The sequence below is a fragment of the Chiloscyllium plagiosum genome, chromosome 28, assembly GCF_004010195.1.
Source record: "Chiloscyllium plagiosum isolate BGI_BamShark_2017 chromosome 28, ASM401019v2, whole genome shotgun sequence".
Lineage (NCBI taxonomy): Eukaryota > Metazoa > Chordata > Chondrichthyes > Orectolobiformes > Hemiscylliidae > Chiloscyllium > Chiloscyllium plagiosum.
In genome coordinates this window covers 2,917,542-2,937,783 of record NC_057737.1, presented here as the reverse complement: position 1 = coordinate 2,937,783, position 20,242 = coordinate 2,917,542, and the positions used below count along the sequence as shown (strand labels likewise).

The window sequence follows — 20,242 nt, the reverse complement described above, 5'->3', positions numbered from 1 at the left end:
AAAAGTTAAAGTCGCCATCGTCCTAGAAGATCAAAGGACTGTTCTCTTGTCAGCGAGAGATGACTGGTGCAGTCAAGAAGGTGGGACCTTGCTGGTGACCTCAGCCGGTGCAGGCATTAACCTCATGCTGTTGGCAACACTCTACATTACAAGCTAATTATCCAGCCAACTTAGCCAACTGACTCGCTCGTTAAACAATTCACTTGCAGATGGCACCGCAAATATCCCATTCTCAATGCTAGGCAAGCCCAGCACTTCAGTGCCAAAGGTATGATTGAAGCATTTGCAACAATTTTCAACGAAAAGTGGATAATGCTATTTATTGAAAAAATTGTCCTATAGGGTGAAAACTTGTTGTTCTTGCCTGGTCTGGCCAAAACATGACTCCAGACTCTCAGCAATCTAGTTGACTCTTAACTGCCTTCTGAAATGGCCCATACAAGTCACTCAGTTCAAGAGCAATAAGTGTAGGCAATAAATATTGGCTCAGCCAGTGACGCCCACATTCCATGAACAAATATTTCAAAAATCTATCTTAGTCTCCTCAGGAGTCCCCCCAGCTTTACAGATACTAGTTTTTAACCAGCTCAGTCCATTCCACATGATGTCAAGAAACGGCCAAAGGCACTGGATATTGTAAAGGCTATAGGCACTGACAGCATTCCAGATATACTGAAGATTTGTGCTCCAGAACCAACTGCACCCCTCTCCAAGCTGCTGTGTGCCTACAGCTGTAACAGTGGCATTTACTCAACAATGTGAAATATTGGTGCTCGGCAATGAGCCAGGACAGGTGACAGATCCCACGGTGGGAGAATACTTTGGTGACAGTGACCACAACTGCCTCACATTTACCATAGCCTTGGAGAGGGAAAGGAGCAGTTACCAAGGGAAGATATTTAATTGGGGAAAAGGAAATTATGACGCTATCAGACAGGAGATGGGATATACAGACTGGGAGCAATTGTTCCACAGAAAGGTCACAGCAGATATTTGGAGACTATTTAAGGAGCAGTTTTTGCGAGTGATGCACAAATTTGTTCCTCTGAGACAGGTAAGAAGGGGTAAGATTAAGGAAACTTGGATGACGAGAACAGAGGAGCTTCTTGTCAAAAGGAAGAAGGCAGCTTATGTAAGGTGGAGGAAGCAAGGATCTAGAACAGCTATTGAGGATTACAGGCTTGCTGGAAAGGAACTCAGAAATGCACTAAGGAGAGCCAGGAGGGGGCACGAAAAAGGCTTGGCAAGAAGGATTATGGAGAACCCCGAGGCATTTTACTCATACGTGAGGAATAAGAGAATGATCAGGGAGAAGGTAGGGTCGATCAGGGATAGCAGAGGGAACTTGTGTGTGGAGTCTGAGCAGATAGGGGAAGCCCTAAGAGCGTTTTTTGCTTCATTTTTCACTAAGGAAAGGGACCTTGTTGTGAATGAGAACTTTGAGGAGTTGGGATACAGGCTTGAACAGACCAAGATTGACGAAGTTGATGTGTTGGAAATTTTGGCAAACGTAAAGATTGATAAGTCTCCAGGGCCAGACCAGATTTATCCTAGACTGCTCCGGGAAGCGAGAAAGGAGGTTGCAAAGCCACTGGCGAAGGTCTTTGCCTCCTCACTCTCTACGGGAGTCGTACCGGAGAATTGGAAGGAGGCAAATGTTCTTCCTTTCAAGAAAGGTAATAGGGAAGTCCCTGGCAATTAACAGACCAGTCAGTCTTACATCTGTGGTCAACAAGGTTTTGGACAGAATTCTGAGGGATAGGATTTATGAAAAATTGGAAAAGCATAGCCTGAGTAAAGGCAGTCAGCATGGCTTTGTGAGGGGCAGGTCATGCTTCACGAATCTTATTGAGCTTGTTGAGGAGGTGACAAGACAGGTCGATGAAGGTCGAGCAGTGGATGTGGTGTATATGGACTTCAGCAAGACATTTGATAATGTTCCCCATGGTAGGCTCATTCATAAAGTTAGGAGGTATGGGATACAGGGAGATTTGGCTGTCTGGTTTCAGAATTGGTTGGCTGACAGAAGGTAGAGTGTGGTTGTAGATGGAAAGTACTCTGCCTGGAGGTCAGTGTTGAGTAGTGTCCTGCAGGGACTATGTTCTTGGGCCTCTGCTGTTTGTAGTTTTTATAAATGACTTGGATGAGGATGTCGAGGGGTGGGTTAGTAAGTTTGCAGATGACGCACAGGTTGGAGGTCCCATTGATAGAATCGAGGGCTATTGCAGGCTGCAGCGTGACATAGACAGGATGCAGAGCTGGGCTGAGAAATGGCAGAAGGAGTTCAATCTGGATAAATGCGAAGTGATGCATTTTGGAAGGTCGAATTTGAATGCTGAATATAGGATTAAAGACAGGATTCTTGGCAATGTGGAGGAACAGAGGGATTAGATTAGATTACTTAGTGTGGAAACAGGCCCTTCGGCCCAACAAGTCCACACCGACCCGCCGAAGCGCAACCCACCCATACATTAAACCCCTTACCTAACACTACGGGCAATTTAGCATGGCCAATTCACCTGACCTGCACATTTTTGGACTGTGGGAGGAAACCGGAGCACCCGGAGGAAACCCACGCAGACACGGGGAGAATGTGCAAACTCCACACAGTCAGCCGCCTGAGGCGGGAATTGAACCCGGGTCGCTGGCACTGTGAGGCAGCAGTGCTAACCACTGTGCCACCGTGCCGCCCAAGTACATAGTGTGCAAGTACATAGATCCCTCAAAGTTGCCACCCAAGTGGATAGGGTTGTTAAGAAAGCATATGGTGTTTTGGCTTTCATTAATAGAGGGATTGAGTTTAAGAGCCATGTGGTTTTGCTGCAGCTCTACAAGTCCCTGGTGAGACCACACTTGGAATATTGTGTCCAGTTCTGGTCGTCCTACTATAGGAAAGATACAGAGGCTTTGGAGAGAGTGTAAAGAAGGTTTACCAGGATGCTGCCTGGACTGGAGGGCTTGCCTTATGAAGAAAGGTTGAATAAGCTCAGACTTTTCTCTCTGGAGAGAAGGAGGAAGAGAGGAGACCTGATCGAGATAATGAGTGGAATAGATGGAGTCAATAGCCAGAGACTTTTCCCCAGGGCAGGATTGACTGGTACAAGGGGTCATAGTTTTAAGCTGTTATGAGAAAGGTATAGAGGAGATGTCAGAGGTAGGTTCTTTACACAGAGAGTTGTGAATGCATGGAATGTGTTGCCAGCTGTGGTGGTGGAGGCAAAGTCATCGGGGACATTTAAGCAACTGCTGGACATGCACATGGATAGCAGTGGGTTGAGGGGTGAGTAGGTTAGGTTATTTTATTTTACATTAGGATTAATCCTTAGCATAACATTGGGGGCCGAAGGGCCTGTTCTGTGCTGTACTTTTCTATGTTCTATTGCTGAGGTATGGTCTATACAGACCTCATCCCAACCTATGGTCAGTTACTGTCTGATCAGTTGACTGTCATTTATCAGCACAGTGGTGGAAAGTGTTGTCAAAAATGCTAGCAACCATTTGCAATAACCTGCTCACAGCTGTTCCGTTCCAGTTCCTCTCAGCTTTTAATGCCAATACAGGCTTTATCCAAAAATGCACAGAAGAGCGGAGCTCCAGGTGGGAAATGAGGGTGAGTGCACTTGGCGTCAAGGCAACTTGTGAATAAATATGGATCCCAGCAGAAGTGGAGTCCATGAAAATTAAGTGGAAACTCTCTGCAAGTGGAGTCATAGCTAGCACGGAGTAAGATGGTTGCAGTTGGGGGTCAAACTTCTCAGTCCAAAGGCCATAATGACACAGGTTCCTTGGAGTAGTATTGTAGGGCACAACACCTTCAGTTGATTCATCAAAGACATTTCCACCATCATAAGGTTAGAAGTGGGCATGTTGGCTGAAGGTTGCACAATATTCAGCACAACTCATACTGAGACATATCATGTCCTTACGTCGCAAGACCTGGACAAGTCTAGATTTGGCCTGATAAGTTGCAAATAAAATTTGTGCCACACAATGATCATCTCCAACAAGAGAAAATCAAATTGTCACCCCTTAAGTTTCACTGGCCTTATTATAGATGAATCCCAAACTATCACATTCTTGGGGATTAACACTGACCAGAAGTTGAACTGGACCAGCCATATAAATACTGTGTCTACAAGAGCTGGGAACTGTGTGTGGTAACCAGCCTCCTGACTGCCTAATACTAGTCCACCAACTACGCTGCATAACTGTGATGGAACACTAACCTGGATAAGTGCAGCTCTGTCAACTGTCAGAAAGATGACATCATCCAGGATAAATCAGCCTGCTTGATTGGTATCCCATCCATCACTGCAACATTCACTCTTCATCATCAATGCACTGTGACACAGTGTGTACCATCTACAAGACACACTGCAGCAACCGACTTGGGCTAGTCTGACAGCACCTTCCAAAGCTGCAACCAATACCACTTAGAAGGATAGGGCAGCAGGAGTATGGGAACCCACCACTTAGAAGTTTCCTTCCAAGAACCACACTAAGCTTTCTCAGAAATATGTCACCACTCCTACAGTGTTGTTGATCTAAGTCCTGAAACTCCCTCCTTTACAGAATTGTAGATATCTCTAAATATCCCTTGGACTGCAGCATTTCAGAAGTTAATTCACCATCACCACCTTCGAGGAAGCTGGGAATATAATCATAGAATTGTCACAATGCAGAAGCCTGCACCTATTCTAATGGACAATTAGTAGTCATCCAGTCAGTGATGTTCACATCCTGTGCACAAATTGAAGAAGCTCAGTCACTCCTCTGAGTGCAACATCCCATGCCACTGACTATCTCTACTCCAGATTCCTGAAGAAGGGCTAATGCCCGAAACGTCGATTCTCCTGTTCCCTAGATGCTGCCTGACGTGCTGCGCTTTTCCAGCAACACATTTCTATCTCTACTGACAGTAAGTCAATATCCTCTCATGGCCATTCAGTAGCCCTTCTTCCTCGATACCTTTGTTTTTCTGACTGGATAATGGATAACCATTCCCCCAGACCCAGTTGAATAGATGTCGCTGATCATTGCTTTGTGAATGATGCTCCCCTATGACTCTAGCTTTACTGCAGTTTTACTCTGTGTTTAATCAGGCAATTTCCTTTACTGAGAATGCCCATCAGCATCACTTATTCATTGTCGAATGTCAGCAGCTTTCTCCAGTTTCCTGATGCACCTGCCTTTGCACTGGGCTTCGACTCTGTCATTGCAGGTAAGAATACTTCTTGAAGCCTGCTCTCGCTTAACCTCTGCTATATTACCCATTTTCCTTATACTCCCTTACCCCCTTTCTAATCCTGCTTCTTTGCATCACATCAGTCAGATGGAGAAATGTTTATTCATGAATATCCCTGAGCCTTGTATGATGACTGGATCTCCTGTGTTGCTTAGAGCTCAAGAAGGGGTATTGCTTCCAGGTTAGAGTCTCGTTGACAGGACTTTTTAAATTCCTTCACGGCGGTGGGTGTTGCTGCCAAGGCTAATATTTATTGCTCACCTTCACTGCCCTTGAGAAGGTGGTTTTGAGCTGCCTCCTTGAATCACTGCAAGTGTAGCAGTTTGGAACAACCAAGCGGCTTGCTGGGGCATTTCAGACAGCAGTTAAGAGTCAACTACTTGCTGTGTTAAAAGACAACAGTGAACCCAAAAATCTAGTAGTTTTGTGGTGATCATTACTCAGATGAGTTCTGTTTTTAAATTCCAGATGAATTTATAAACAAATGAAATTTCTCCCACTGTCATTAGTGGGACTTGAACTTGTATTTCCAGGGCATTAGTCCAGGCTATTGGATTACCAACCTAGAAACAAGCATGTTACTATCATACCATTTCGGTGAAGCTGTATTTGGGAATGGGAAGTAGTTGAACCATGCTAAGTAAATGAATAATTAGTCCATCTTTTAAGTCATACATTGATCCCTGTTTTGCAATGAACTCTCATGTCCTTATATATAATGGCTGCTGCTTATGTAAACTGTCACACTGTAATTACACACTTTCACCAGCTGTAACATGACAGGATTCATAACAGAAAATTTTCCATAAAACTTACACTTATGAAAGTTTACTAGGAGAAAGTGAGGACTGCAGATGCTGGGGAACAGAGCTTAAAAATGTGTTGCTGGATAAGTGCAGCAGGTCAGGCAGCATCAAAGGAGAAGGAGAATCGACGTTTCGGGCATAAGCTGAAGGAGGGCTTATGCCCGAAATATCGATTCTCCTTCTCCTTTGATGCTGCCTGACCTGCTGCGCTTTTCCAGCAACACATTTCTAAACTTATGAAAGTTTCTTGATATGTTATCTCAGACATTGCAGGTTGTCTCTCTATGTTTCTTTACTGCCTTGTCTCTGATACTTTCTTCTGTTTGTCTCCATTTTTGCGCCCCATTTCTTGCTCAGTTCCTGATTGATGTCTTATTTCCTCTCTGCCCATCTACTGCCTTTCTGTCTCTTTCTCTTTGTGCATCCATTTGTGATTCCTTTCCCTCTGTTTCTGCTATATCTTTCCTTTCCCCCTCTTTCTTCCCTACTGATTCTCTCTCCATTTTTACTCGTTATTCCTCCTTATGTGTGTTTTCCTCTCCTCTGGTTGTTTATTGCTCAATCTGTCTTTCATTCTCTTCCACCTTTCTGCTCTATTTTTCTTTTTTATTTGCTTTATTTTCTCTTTTTGTTTTTCCTGTTTCACTTGGTCTTGTTTTTTTTTCTGCTGTTTCCCTGTCTCTTTATTCCCACTTCTTCCTTTTTTCAAATCCTTTGAGTGTTATGTTGTTTTGATGCTGCCAGTGGTGGTTAAGATTCTAGAGGACAAATATTCCCCTCAAAGAGAGAAGGGCAAAGCTGTAATGACAAGTTGCTGTCATAAAGCACTGTGGATGCCAGGACATGTAGAACTTAGACATCAGCCTCGTGCATACAATAAGGCATGGGAACTGGAAAGAAAATTAACAAAGGGACAAATTATTTTGAAATCTTCACTGCTTAAATCAAACCCCAAAATGTAATATTAAAGTCAGAACAGTGTGATGCTCCCTCAGTGCGGACCCTCCAACATGAATCACACTTTCAGTATGTACTTGTCTTGAGTAGTGCACTCCCTCAAAACAGATCCTATGACAATAAAGTATTCTGTCAGTATTGACTGGGACAGTGCAGTGCTGCCTCTGTCCATACCCTCAATATAGTGCAGTGTACCCTCAGGACTGATAATTCAGCAATTCCCTTGCTGGCTGTTCAGTAGTACAGCACCCACTCAGCGCTGACCCTCTGACAGTGCGGCGCTCCCTTCAATAATGACCCTTTGACAATTCAGCACTCCCTCTGCTGACCCTCTAATGGTGCTGTATTCCCTCCGTACTGAACCTCCAACAGTACTGCATGGAGACTGTCAACCTGGATTTTGTGCTCAAGAATCTGACAAGGACTCAAACCTACAACCTCCTAACACAGAGGTGAGAGGGTGAATCACTAAGCAAGGATGACACATGATCCTGTGATGATAAAGTGTTTTGTCCTCCATTTGTTCTAAGAAAGACTAAACAAAATAAAGTAATTAAATTGAATATCTAATTATTAGGATATAATTGAAGAGCTGCTGAATTTTAGAAGGTATGTAAGTAGAGTTTGTCAGAAGAAAATGTTTTTACTGACAGGAGGGTGGGTGACCAGAGCTTTAAAGTAACTGGCAGAAGATTCAGAGACATAAAGGAGAATACTTTCCCCATAGTGACATGCTGTGATCTGGAATGTGTGACCTGAAAGGGCAATGGAACAGATTCATCTTTTTCAAGGGAATTGAATAAATACTTGACCAGCCAAAACATTGGCAGGGCTCTGGGGGTGGACCCAGGAGAGGTATCGGGTGAAGTAGATAGCTCTTTCAAAAGAGCCAGTTTGGGTGTGATGGGCTGAATGGCCTCATTCTGCCCTATAAGATTCTGAATGCAGTTGAGATTAATTAGAAACACAGTCCCTGAGAGCCTAATTTTTCACAGCTTGGGAGACATATGCTGTACATTGTGTGCAGTTTTGTGTACAGTTTTGATTCCTATGTTTCACCATTTTCATTACATTTCTTGCTGGATCCCTGTTGACATGACGGATAATCGCTCCATTTTTCCTGTCTGGATTCGGTGTATCGTATGGTGATAACAATGGGTCCTTCTGTTGTCACACAGACACCCAACACCTGAAGACCCACAGTTCTCACTGGCGTGGGAACCTGGCAGTGAAGAATCTTTGGTGGAGGGCGGGTGAGGGGTCACAGATTTCAAGAGCTCCCTCTCCAGCCAATACACATGTGTGGGGCGATGTACTTGTTTTGGAGTCATTAACATTGCAGGTAAGCAAGTGAGCATAGTGTGCAGTGGACTGAGTTCAGTGCTAGGGGGTTTCTGGGTGGAAGTAGTTTGGTTAGTCCAATCAATACGTAGATTAAAGTCACCCATAATAACTGCTGTACCCTTACTGCATGCATCTCTAACCTCCTGTTTGGTACAATCCCCGACATCACAACTACTGTTTGATGGTCTGTACACAACTCCAACTAACGTCTTTATCCCTTCGGTGTTCCGCAGCTCCACCCATACTGATTCTGCATTGTCCAGACTAATGTCCTCCCTTACTATTGTGTTAATTTCCTCCTTAACCAGCAACACTACCCCACCCCTCTTTTCCTTTCCATCTATCTTTCTTGAAATTTGAATAATCCTGGCTGTTGAGTTCCCGTCCTTGGTCATCCTGGAGCCAGGTCTTTCTGATCCCAATTACATCATTGATCGGATAGTAGTGACCAGGGCTGAGTTGTCTGATTGGATAGTGAGTAGAGTATGTTGTATTTTTTGATTAGACCATGTTTGTGGCATATCACATTGATGAACAGAATAGTGACTGAGATATATGACACTGCCATTTGGTGGTAATTATCTGGCTGTAGTGTGTGGCAGTAAAGAGGGGTGTGGGCATTGGGTGAACTGACCGAATGAAGCTAGGGTATCATGTTTTCAAATGCTGGGCCAACATCTGATTCTACATCTCTGGTTCTAGGGGAGCTTCAGTCAGGCACAATCTTTTATTGGGGATTTCGCCAATGCTGTAAACCTAGATGGCACATTGAGTCAGCTGCAGGTGGAGATCTCAGACACGGCAGTGGAATGCTTATCCAAAGTATTGTCACTGATTCTTGAAGAAAGGAAGAAACATCAGAGAGCGATGTTAGAGATTGACAGCATACCTGTAAATCAGGATTCAGATTCTCATGGTGGATCGGACATGTATCTCTGTAAGATCAACGTTAAGTTGGAAGCCATCGGTCTCTTCTTTCTCTCCAGCTCTGCAGGTGGGTTTGAGTTGATCCTTTTTCCTTTATGATCGTTGGTTTGATTCTTGATTTTTTTTTTAAGGAGCAGGAGTTGGCTGTTTCATAGCTGGAGCTTGCCCTGTCTCTCAATCAGATCATTTCAGATTATACATCATTTGTTTGGCTGTAACTTCAATCCCGTGTCCGATTTGCACGATTGGAAGGATGTGAAGGCATTGGAGTGGGTTTGGCAAAGTTACATCAGAATGCATCCAGGGATAAGGAATTCCAATTTCTTTTTTTATTATTGATACAAGGGATGTGGGTGGCTGTCCGTCCGTCTTTATCCTTGAGAAGGTGGTGGTGAGCTGTCGCTCTGTACTATTGCAGTCCGTGTGCTGTCTGTTGACTCTCAGTACCATTAGGGGGCCAGGAGGTTTCTGCAGGGGTGGGTATCGAAATCCTACACGATGCATGAGTTGTTTAATGTGCTCTGTCCCGCAGGTGCCAGCATTTTGCGAGTCAAAACCTTCTCCATTGATAAAGGCACAGAGAACTTAATCTGTGAGGTGGAGAGGCTGTCACTCATGGTGGTGAAGACTGTAAAGGAGAGCATGGAGCTCCGGCCCAGCAACTACGCAAGCTCTGATCCCTTCCTCTTCATGTCCCATTTCTCCATGGCTTTCTTCATGCATGGTTGGTCGTTTGAGGTAAGAAATCCAGGATTGAGCATGAGGCTGCTTAATAGCTGCCAATCCATCAAAGTCTGTGTATATGAGAAATATAGTAAACCCCTGAATTCACAAAATCAAATCAGCAAATTCATCAGTTTTTACCCTTTCTTTCATCTATCTGTCTGCCTCTTGTCGTGACTGACTGGGATGGTGCTCTGGAGCTCAAGCCACGTTATTTCTTGGAGTTACTGTGAATTTAAATATTCAGTGAAACTAATGAAATCCCAATTTCCATCTGACTGACCAACTGCTACCCAGAATATAATCAAACCACATCATGTTCCTTCAGTAACCATAGAAAATAACTATTTATTTTAACACACTGAACTTCATTAGAAGAACAGGATTTCTAGTTTGTGTAACTTAAACACAAATAAAAGTCCCTTTTATTCCATCATGTCCAACTGGTCATCAAGCATCTATCTATTCTAAGTCCATTTTCAGCATTTGGTGAATTGACTTGCATGCTGTGGTGTTTCAAGTGATGGTCTAAATATTTCTTTTATATATCTTCCTCACTACAGCTCTACCACCCTTGTAGGCAATGAGTTCCAGATAGTCCCCACCCTGTAGGTAAAAATCGTTTCATCTTCAGTCTCCTCTGAACCTCCTGCTCCTTACCCTACAACTGGTTCTTGATCCCTCTACTAAGGTGATTGGTTTTTTTCTTTCTTTCTTTCTATTCCCTTCAGAACTCTGCACATCTCAGTCAGGACTCTCCTCAAGTTTCTCTTCCCTAAAGACAGTGAGCGATTTGGTGGGAATAGATTCTAACGAGGAGGTGTAGCCTCACAATTAGAGCCGAGCAGCTAAAGAGTGAAGTCAGGAAAGAGTTGTTTGCAATGCGAGTGGGGAGAAGTAAGTTACTGGGCGGCACGGTGTCTCAGTGGTTAGCACTGCTGCCTCACAGCACCAGGGTCCCAGGTTCGATTCTAGCCTTGGGTGACTGTCTGTGTGGAGTTTGCACGTTCTCCCCGTGTCTGCCCGGGTTTCCTCCTGGTGCTTCGGTTTTCTTTCACAGTCCAAAGATGTGCAGGTTGAGTGAATTGGCCATGCTAAATTGCCCCTTCGTGTTTAGGTGCAGTAGTCAGAGGGAAATGGGTCTGGGTGGGTTACTCTTCAGAGGGTCGGTATGGACTTGTTGGGCTGAAGGGCCTGTTTCCACATTGTGGGGAATCTAATTTAATCTAATTTAAACCTTACCCCCATGAAACACACAAACACATTCTCAGTTGAAAAAAACATAAATATTGGTGGAAGGAAAAAATAGAGGAATGCAGTTCTCACAAAACTGGATGGGTTGGTTTCATAATCCCTAACACTCTGATGAGGCCTCAATGTTATTTGGGTTTAGGAAAGGGGAGAGAGGAAAGATTGCTGCAGCAAACTTCAGGAGCTATCACCTTGCTTCTCTCTGTCCCCCTCAGTGCCTGTGTTGAATTGCAACTTGGCCAATTCAAGGATTGTCGTTTTGCTCAGCTCTCGTGAATCCTAACAAGTGTAGGGTAGGTGCATTAGTCAGGGGTAAATATAGGGGAGGGGGAATGGGTCTGGGTGGGTTACTCTTCGGAGGGTTGGTATGGACTTGTTGGGCCGAAGGGCCTATTTCCACACTGTAGGTATTCTGTAATTCTATGAATGGGTGCCACTTCATCTGGACTCACTGTTTCCATAAAGTAACATTTGCACCAGTTTGTGTCACTGTTGTCCAATAGCTACAAACAACTTGCTCTCCTTTTTAAATGTGTCTAATTTTCTCATTTTCATTCCATACTTTAAAACATAAAAAAGTAATATATTTTGTAGAGAAAGGGACCTTAGTTTTAAATCTGAAGGCCTCTGTAATTTCCGCCCTGCCCTATGACCTTTTAAGATCTCTCTGTTGCTTACTTTCTAGCCTCTTGCACATTCCTGAGTTGAATTTCTCAGCCACTGGCAGTCTTGTCATCAGCCACTTGGGCCCTACTCGCTGTAAATATCTGCTCATCCTTTCCTTCCTTTGAAATGTTTATTACACACTATATCTTTAACCAAGCTTTTGATCATATCTATGACCCTCCGACAGTGCAGCACTCCCTCAGCACTGACCCTCCGATGGTGCAGCAGCACTCCCTCGGCACTGACCCTCCGACGGTGCGGCGCTCCCTCGGCACTGACCCGCCGACGGTGCGGCGCTCCCTCGGCACTGACCCTCCGACAGTGCGGCGCTCCCTCAGCACTGACCCTCCGACAGTGCTGCGCTCCCTCGGCACTGACCCCCCCCCCGACAGTGCGGCGCTCCCTCGGCACTGACCCTCCAACAGTGCGGCGCTCCCTCAGCACCGATTCACCAACTGCAGGACTATATTTTGTCATAATGTCTTTAGCATGCAACTTGAAGTGATGATCTATTAACTCAGCATTGTGAAGGAGAGAGTGTTACCCACTGATGCGCTGTTGACATTGGAATAGTTGGGGGATGGTGTGTGTGTGTGTGTGAAGAATGGTAACCTGTGTGTCTAACAGCTCGGTTTGTTTCAGCTGAGCTCCTTTGAGGACATCAAAGTGCAGTGGGATCCAGTCAGCCACATGTACCTGTACCACCACAGCCAAGAGGTGCAGCGTCTACTGGAGAGCCTTCGCAAGGTCATGCTGTTTACCGTGGGTGAGCAGACACTGGGAGGAGAGGGGAGGAGATCCCTGCACCTGGACCTGGAGCTGAAGAGTCTCATAATGAGAGTGCATGTGACAGGGAAAAAGTTTGTTCAGCTGCAGTTAGAGAACCTGGTCTGTTCAGCCAACTCTGTTGAGAGACTGATCCAGTCATCGCAGCTCCTCCTGAGTTTTGATGGGCATGACATCTTCTTGTTCAAGGGACTGGACGGGCGGCTGGATGAGCCAATGCCCTTCCGTGCCCAATGGGAGTCTGCACGCACTCCCAAGAACGATCAATGGATATTCAAGTTCCAAAGCATCACTGTGGAGTTCCCATTCCGCTACGACTTCTCCCAAACCTTCGACAAGTGCATTAATGTGCAGAAATGGCTGAAGGCACTCCATGGGCTGGCGGGGACAGAAGAGGGTCAAAGGGCAGAGGGGTCACAGCCCCCTGACCTGGTCCTCCAGGTCAGGCATTTCTCTTTTGTCTTCTTGGACAATGTTTTTGAGGTGAAGCTGCGTGACGACTATGAGCTGATGAAGGATGAGAGCAAAGAGAGTGCGAAGCGGCTACAGCTGCTCGATGCCCGGGTGACAGCACTCAGAAAGCAACATGGAGAGCTGCTACCCGCCCGCAAGATTGAAGAGCTGTATGCCGCCTTGGAGCAGACCAACATCAACATGTATGTCCAGCGCTCCCAAAGACTCTACGCCAACACACCCATGCGCAAGGCTCTGATGACCTGGGTGATGACAAACCTGGAGATCACTGCCTCAGTTGACCCTGCTGTGCACAATGCTGAGACAGTGATGAAGGAGATGGAGATGATTGACCCGTTCAGCCATTTTCCTGAGGAAGACCTCAAGATGACCATCCTGTGGTTTCGGAGGGTGCAGTTTACAACGAAAGCATTTCTCGGTGAGTCCAGTCAGAGGAAAGGGATTGCAACAGCTGTGATCCTCTTCCAGTGCAATTGACCTGCTGTGGGCAACACACCCTCACCTCCAAACCAGAGTCAATGGGTTTACGCTTGACCCCATATACTGGACCATGCAATCCAGAATAATGTGACTGTACATCATGTTGTTGGACAATCAACACCGAAGGACCATCTCCCTGCTAGGATCTAGACTGAGGAAACAATGAATAGTCAGAGGGTCAGTACAGAGGGAGCTCTAACCTGTAAAAAGGTCAGTATTGAAGTGCAGAACTTTCTCAGTACTGTTGCTTCAACAGTGAAGTGCTTCCTCTAACTCAGTCACCATCTGACAATGCAGCACTCCCTCTGTTCAAAACTTTCAACTGTACAACATTCCATGAGTACTAACTGTCCAACAGTGCAATGCTGCCTCATTATTGACTTTTCAGCTCAGCAGCACCCACTTAATAATGACCCTCCGACAGTGCGGCGCTCCCTCGGCACTGACCCTCCGACAGTGCGGCGCTCCCTCGGCACTGGCCCTCCGACAGTGCGGCGCTCCCTCGGCACTGACCCTCCGACAGTGCGGCGCTCCCTTGGTTCTGCAATTGTTACCAATTTGTTGTTTAGTCTCAAGACTGTAAAGTGAGGTTTGAACTACAGCTTTCTGTGTTAGACAAGGGGAATCTTAGCTCAACCTGAGCTGTTTCTCAGTGACCCCACAATATATTCCTCTCCTGTTGTAAGTTGCTCTATTCATCCTGAAATATGAGCTACAAATCCCAACATATATTCAGTGACAGAGCCTGCGAAGAGCACAGGTTTAATACATTGGCCAAAGCTGTCTGCTTCTGATCAAAGTTAAAAATCACACAACACCAGGTTATACTCCAACAGGTTTAATTGGAGGCACACTAGCTTTTGGAGCGTCGCTCCTTCATCAGGTGACTACCACCTGATGAAGGAGCGACACTCCGAAAGCTAGTGTGCCTCCAATTAAATCTGTTGGACTATAACCTGGTGTTGTTTGATTTTTAACTTTGTCCACACCAGTCCAATACCGGCATCTCCAAATCATGCTTCTGACCAGTGTGTGATGGTGATGATTTAATGTGCTCAAATTTCCCACAAAGTGCTTCCTAGGAGTTTTGAAAGACACTGAGCCAATCTGACAGGTGACCAAAAGCTTGGTGAAGGAGATTGGTTTTTAGTCCCATTTTAAAGGAGGTGAGTTCAAGCTGGAGTGGTTCAAAGAGGGAATTCCAGACCTGGTGGCACCAAGAGATGAAAGTCAAGCACCCATGTTGGAAGAGTGCCGAGATCTCAGATGGTTCTCGTGACCTTGCTGGAAAATGCATTCTGTGGTGTTGGCCAGATAACATCCGGTGACACCTCACCCCTCAATAGGAGACCAGCAAGAATGGTGTCCTAGCTGAGACACCAAAGAGCACCTTCTGTGATCCTACAGAAAGGAAAAGAGGTGGTAGTTGGGAGATATAGAGAGACTGCCAGAATAGCTCATACCAGTTTTGCTTGTGGCTTCAGTTCGAATCCGGGATTACCCACGCTACATGTTTGAGATCCGGGACTGGAACCTTTCTGGGAAGCTGATTGGAGCAGAGGAAGATGGCCGACCGAATGCACGGAGGAAGGTGAAAATTGCACTTGGAGAGCCCTGGGGAGATGCTATTGTTGAAAGGAACATGCCACCTTTGAAATGGTACCACGACTTTGAATGTAAGTACCAGGTGTTTCAGTTCACAAGAACTTTGCTGAAAGTTGCTCACCCTCCTCAACCCATCCCTCTTTGTTTCCCCAGCCCAAATCTCTCTCTTCACCATCGTGTGGGGCCCCTGCTGGGACCCTGCCTGGACTCTGATTGGACAAGCTGTTGACCTCCTCACCAAACCTTCGACTGACCCAAGCCCACCCCTCAACTGGTGGGATAAAAGCCGCCTCTTGTTTCATGGATCCTGGAGCATGGACATTGAACAGGCCAACTTACACCAGCTTGCTACGGAGGTATGACAGGAGGTGGTGGGGGAAAGCGGAGAGAAGAGACAAGGGAATGGGGGATAGAAAGGGAAAGCGGAGAGGGATTGGGGGAGGGGGGGAAAATGGGAGGGGGGGGGAGAGAGGTGGAAGTGGGGGTAGGAGATGGAGGGGGTTGACAGGAGAAGAGTGGGGAGGAGGGAGTGGGCAGATATAAGGGAGTGGTGAGAGGAAGGGGAGAGAGGAAGGATATCAGGCAGATGGTAATATGTAAATACAAAACAAGGAATGGGGAGGGTGAGAGACTGAGAAAAGTCAAAGTAGGGATGGGGGTATGAGGCTGAGAACTGGTGAGGTAGTAGAGAGAATTTCCAGGGCAGCTGAGGTGACCTGGCTTGGGATGAGAAGTGAATGCACAAGAGTCTTAATTGAGCAGGGTGTGAGTTATACTGAGACTTTTCTTCTGTGTTATCAAACAGGATCCATACAACACAACGGAAAACATGCATTGGGAATGGAATAAGTTACAATTCAACTGGAGGAATTGTCAATTTATTTTTAAAGGTGACCTTGATGTCAATGTCCGAACTGCGTCCAAGTAAGTGGCTGGCTAATGTTCTCCACTTCACCTCCAAAAACTAGGGAAACAGTTGTCAGCCATGGCTGATTGGGCACCACCAAGAACTCTGTATCAGAAAGTCATGCGTTCAAACTTCTTACAACAGAGTTCATCCCTGAATCAAACCTGACACCATGCAGAGCTCAGGGAGCACCACACTGTCGGAGGGTCAGAACTGAGGGAATGCAGCATTGTCGGAGGGTCAACGCTGAGGGAGTGCTGCAGTGTTGGAGGGTCAGTGCTGAGGGTGCACCGCGCTGTCAGAGGATCAGTGCTGAGGGAGTGCTGCACTGTCAGAGGGTTAGTAGAGAGGAAGTGCCGCACTGTTGGAGGATCGGTTCAGAGGGAGTACTGCAGTGTTAGGATGGTCATCTTTCAGATGAGATTTCAAGTTGAGAACCCATCTACCCTTTCTGGGTGGGCATACAACAGGTACTGTGCAAGAAGAATTTCGCTATGAGTGAATCCGAACATCTTTCACAGAAAGACTGATGTTTGGTCCTTGCAAAAGCAGTGAGAAAAACAATGATGAATAATGGGCAGATGAAGAAGCTTAATGAGGATCAGTGGGAGGCTGGGAGTTAAAGTGCCAAGTGATTGAGACTCTTGTGGCCTCCTCTTTGCTGTCCAGATATGACGATTGCTGCTTTCTGCACCTGCCTGATCTATGCATCACCATTGGCCTCCAGTGGATCAGCCGAGGGAACCCCAATGACCACCATAATGTCTCCGTGTGTTCCCCAGACATGCTGGAAACCCGACCAGATACAGAGAAGCACGATTCCTACGAACTCTTTCGATCCGAGAATCTCAATTTGTCAATAACCATGGATCTGAATCAGTCTGGCAGAGGTGAGTGTGTTCTTTATATTGGGACTTAATAGTTTTACACTGCCATGTATTTTTTTTTCACGAATCTTTATTCAGTTTCCACCACCAGGAAGAAAGGAAACACCCGAGTGGCCAGTGAAAAGCAGTGCCCTTCACATCAAAGGGCAATGCTGTGTGATCAAACAATGAAGGGGAGGGCAGGGATCAAATCAAACTTAGAGTTGGAGGGGGAAATAATGCACTCCACTCCCTGCGGCGCCCACCTCTCCCTGAACAACTGCCATGTATTATGCTGTGCTGAGATGTGTGTGCTTACACTTCATGTATTTACACCAATTAGGGCTTTGTCTGTTTACACTGTGCTGGTTCTGTGCACATATCCATTGTGTTGGACTATGTGCATATCACACTGCACTGTGTTTGTTGTGCGGGTACTGTGTGTGTTTACACTATAAGTCCTAGAGTAGACAGCATGAAATTGGGCTGCTACCGTGTGTGTGTCTACACTGTGCTGGTACGTATGCGTTTACGCTGTGCCGTTAAGGTGTGTGTTTACGCTGTGCCGTTAAGGTGTGTGTTTACGCTGTACTGGTAAGGTGTGCATTTATGTTGTGCCGGTAAGGTGTACGTTTACACTCTGCCGATGTGGTGTGTATCTGTGCTGTGCCGGTACGGTGTGCATTTATGGTGTGCTGGAACCACATGCGTTTACGCTGTGCTGGTATGGTGTGTGTTTAAGCAGTGCTGGAACCACATGTGTTTATGCTGTGCTAAGGTGAGCATCTACGCTGTGCTGGAGTGGCGTGCGTTTACACTGTGCTGGTACAATGTGTGTTTACTCTGTGCTGGAACGGTATGCGTTTACTCTGTGCTGGTATGGTGCGCTTACGCTGCACTGGAGTGGCGTGTGCTTACGCTGCACTGGAGTGGCGTGTGCTTACGCTGTGCTGGAATGGTGTACGCTTACGCTGTGCTGGAATGGTGTGCGTTTACACGGTGCTGGAAAGGTGTGCGTTTAAGCGGTGCTGAAACAATGTGCGTTTATGCGGTTTTGGTAAGGTGTGCATCTACGCTATGCTGGTACAATGCATGTTTACACTGGTACGGTGTGCGTTTACGCTGTGCTGGTATGGTGTGTGTTTATGTTGTGCTGGTACAGTGTGTGCTTACCCTGTGCTGGAGTGGCATGCGCTTACTCTGTGCTGGTACAATGTGCGTTTAAGCTGTACTGGAACGGTGTGTGTTTAAGCTGTCCCAGTACGGTGTGTCTATGCTGTGCCAGTATGGTGTGCGTTTACGCTGTGCTGGAAAGGTGTGCGTTTACGCTGTGCTGGAACGGTGTGCGTTTACCCTGTGCTGGAACGGTGTACGTTTACCATGTACTGGTACAGTGTGTGTTTTACGCTGTGCTAGAACAGCATGCACTTACGCTGTGTTGGTAAGCTGTGCGTTTACGCTGTGCTGGTAAGGTGTGCATCTATGCTATGCTGGTATGATGCGTGTCTACACTGTGCTGGTACGGTGTGCCGGTACGGAGTGTGTCTATGCTGTGCTCAGACCGTGTGTGTTTACGATGTGTTGGTATGGTGCGTGTCTATGCTGTGCTCATACTGTGTGCATTTACGCTGTACTGGTATGTCCTGTGTGCATGTGTGTTTGTGTATCCCTGGCACACGTCACAGTCACATATATCTCTCTAAAATTATCTAATAAACCTTGATCTGATTTTGGATAGCCATATGTAAATTACACTGTTTGAGGGGACGTAGTTTTCCCTGCAAGTGAACATTTGGAACTGTGGATCTCTTCCCCAGTTGCAGTTAAATTGATTAGGGCTTTGGATGGTATTTCATACACACTCAGTAATTGTGCAGATTCTCTCTCAGAGACCACAGAGCCCCGAATCCTGTTGTACAGCAGCACTCTACGCTGGATGCAGAACTTCTGGGCAACGTGGACGACCGTCTCCAGACCAATTTGCCGTGGGAAACTCTTTCAGAACCTGAAACCGAGTAAGAAGAAGCTGAGCCAACATTACAAGCAGGTGTCCTTCAACCCAGCATTCCCTCAAATCCAGGTAATGGAGCTGCTGCTCCCTCCCTCCCTTCCCTAGAAGATGCAACACACTCTGGCCTTACTGCGACTTGACACATTCTTCTGCAGCTCTCGACATAGGCTGCTGTTTCTGGGTATTCTCTGATCCATGTGTTTCCTCCTGCCAGGTGCATTACTGGGCATCATTTGCACAACAACGTGGGATTGAGGTGCAGTGCACCCAAGGGCATGTGTTCACCCGAGGAACCCAGAGATTCATTTCACAGGGTGAGAACAATTTGCATTTCTAAAGAAACTTTCACAACATCACACAACTTCTGAAGGAACTGTTGCTGCCAATGTATATACCAAGAGATCCCACAAACTATACTGGATCATCCAGTCTTTAATAATGTGGGCTGCAGTATGAAGATTGGCCAGGAGAACCCAGAGTTGTTTTCAGCAGTGTTTGTGGATCTTTAACAGCATCCAACCAGTTCATGATATCCTCTCTTTAAAGTCATATTCAGTCCCTTCAGCGTGAAGCAGCTATTCCCTCTGTAACTACACAGCAGCAATTAACCTCCATTCACCTCTCAGTAGGCCTCAACCTGCTGCTTTCCTAATGTGAACTAAACTGAGAGAATACCTTGGGTTTCATTCCTGGTCATTGCTAAGTTGGCTGCAGTGAAAAGCTAACCTCCTGTCTCCCCAAAGCCTGTCCGTCATCTACAAGACACAAGTTAGGAGTGTGATGGAATACTCCCCACTTGCCCTGGGTGAATGTATCTCTAAGCATCATAATGCTTGACCCCATCCAAAACAAAGCATCCTGTTTGATTTGCACCACATCAGAGAATGCCAGTTTACTCCCTTCACAGTCACTGCAGGGTCAGCAGTGTCTATTTAGACAGCACCTTCAAAACCCAGGCAACAACCATGTACAAGAACCAGGGCAGCAGATACATGGGAACACCACCACCTGCAAGTTCATCTCCAAGCCACTCACCCTTCTGACTTGGAAAAATGTTGGCGTTCCTTCAGTGTTACTGGGTCAAAATTCTGGAAACCCCTCCCCCACAAGTGTGGGCCTATCTCTGCCCCTTTCCCCCCCCCCCCTGCTGTGGTGTGGGTCTATCTCCGGTTCTCCCCCCCCAACCAAAGGCAG

The 20,242-nt window shown here is 46.3% G+C and overlaps 1 protein-coding gene across 1 annotated transcript in view; it reads left to right on the top strand.

Annotated features, from left to right (window-relative positions):
* Positions 1 to 20,242, top strand: part of LOC122563886 (protein KIAA0100-like) — a 67,496-nt gene that overhangs the window by 23,172 nt on the left and 24,082 nt on the right. The window contains exons 12-21 of the mRNA XM_043718093.1: positions 5,103 to 5,221; positions 8,187 to 8,350; positions 9,055 to 9,346; positions 9,812 to 10,017; positions 12,562 to 13,597; positions 15,144 to 15,335; positions 15,418 to 15,620; positions 16,070 to 16,188; positions 16,841 to 17,061; positions 18,927 to 19,052. Coding sequence (XP_043574028.1) covers positions 5,103 to 5,221; positions 8,187 to 8,350; positions 9,055 to 9,346; positions 9,812 to 10,017; positions 12,562 to 13,597; positions 15,144 to 15,335; positions 15,418 to 15,620; positions 16,070 to 16,188; positions 16,841 to 17,061; positions 18,927 to 19,052 — 2,678 coding nt within the window. The remainder of the gene's footprint in view (positions 1 to 5,102; positions 5,222 to 8,186; positions 8,351 to 9,054; positions 9,347 to 9,811; positions 10,018 to 12,561; positions 13,598 to 15,143; positions 15,336 to 15,417; positions 15,621 to 16,069; positions 16,189 to 16,840; positions 17,062 to 18,926; positions 19,053 to 20,242) is intronic.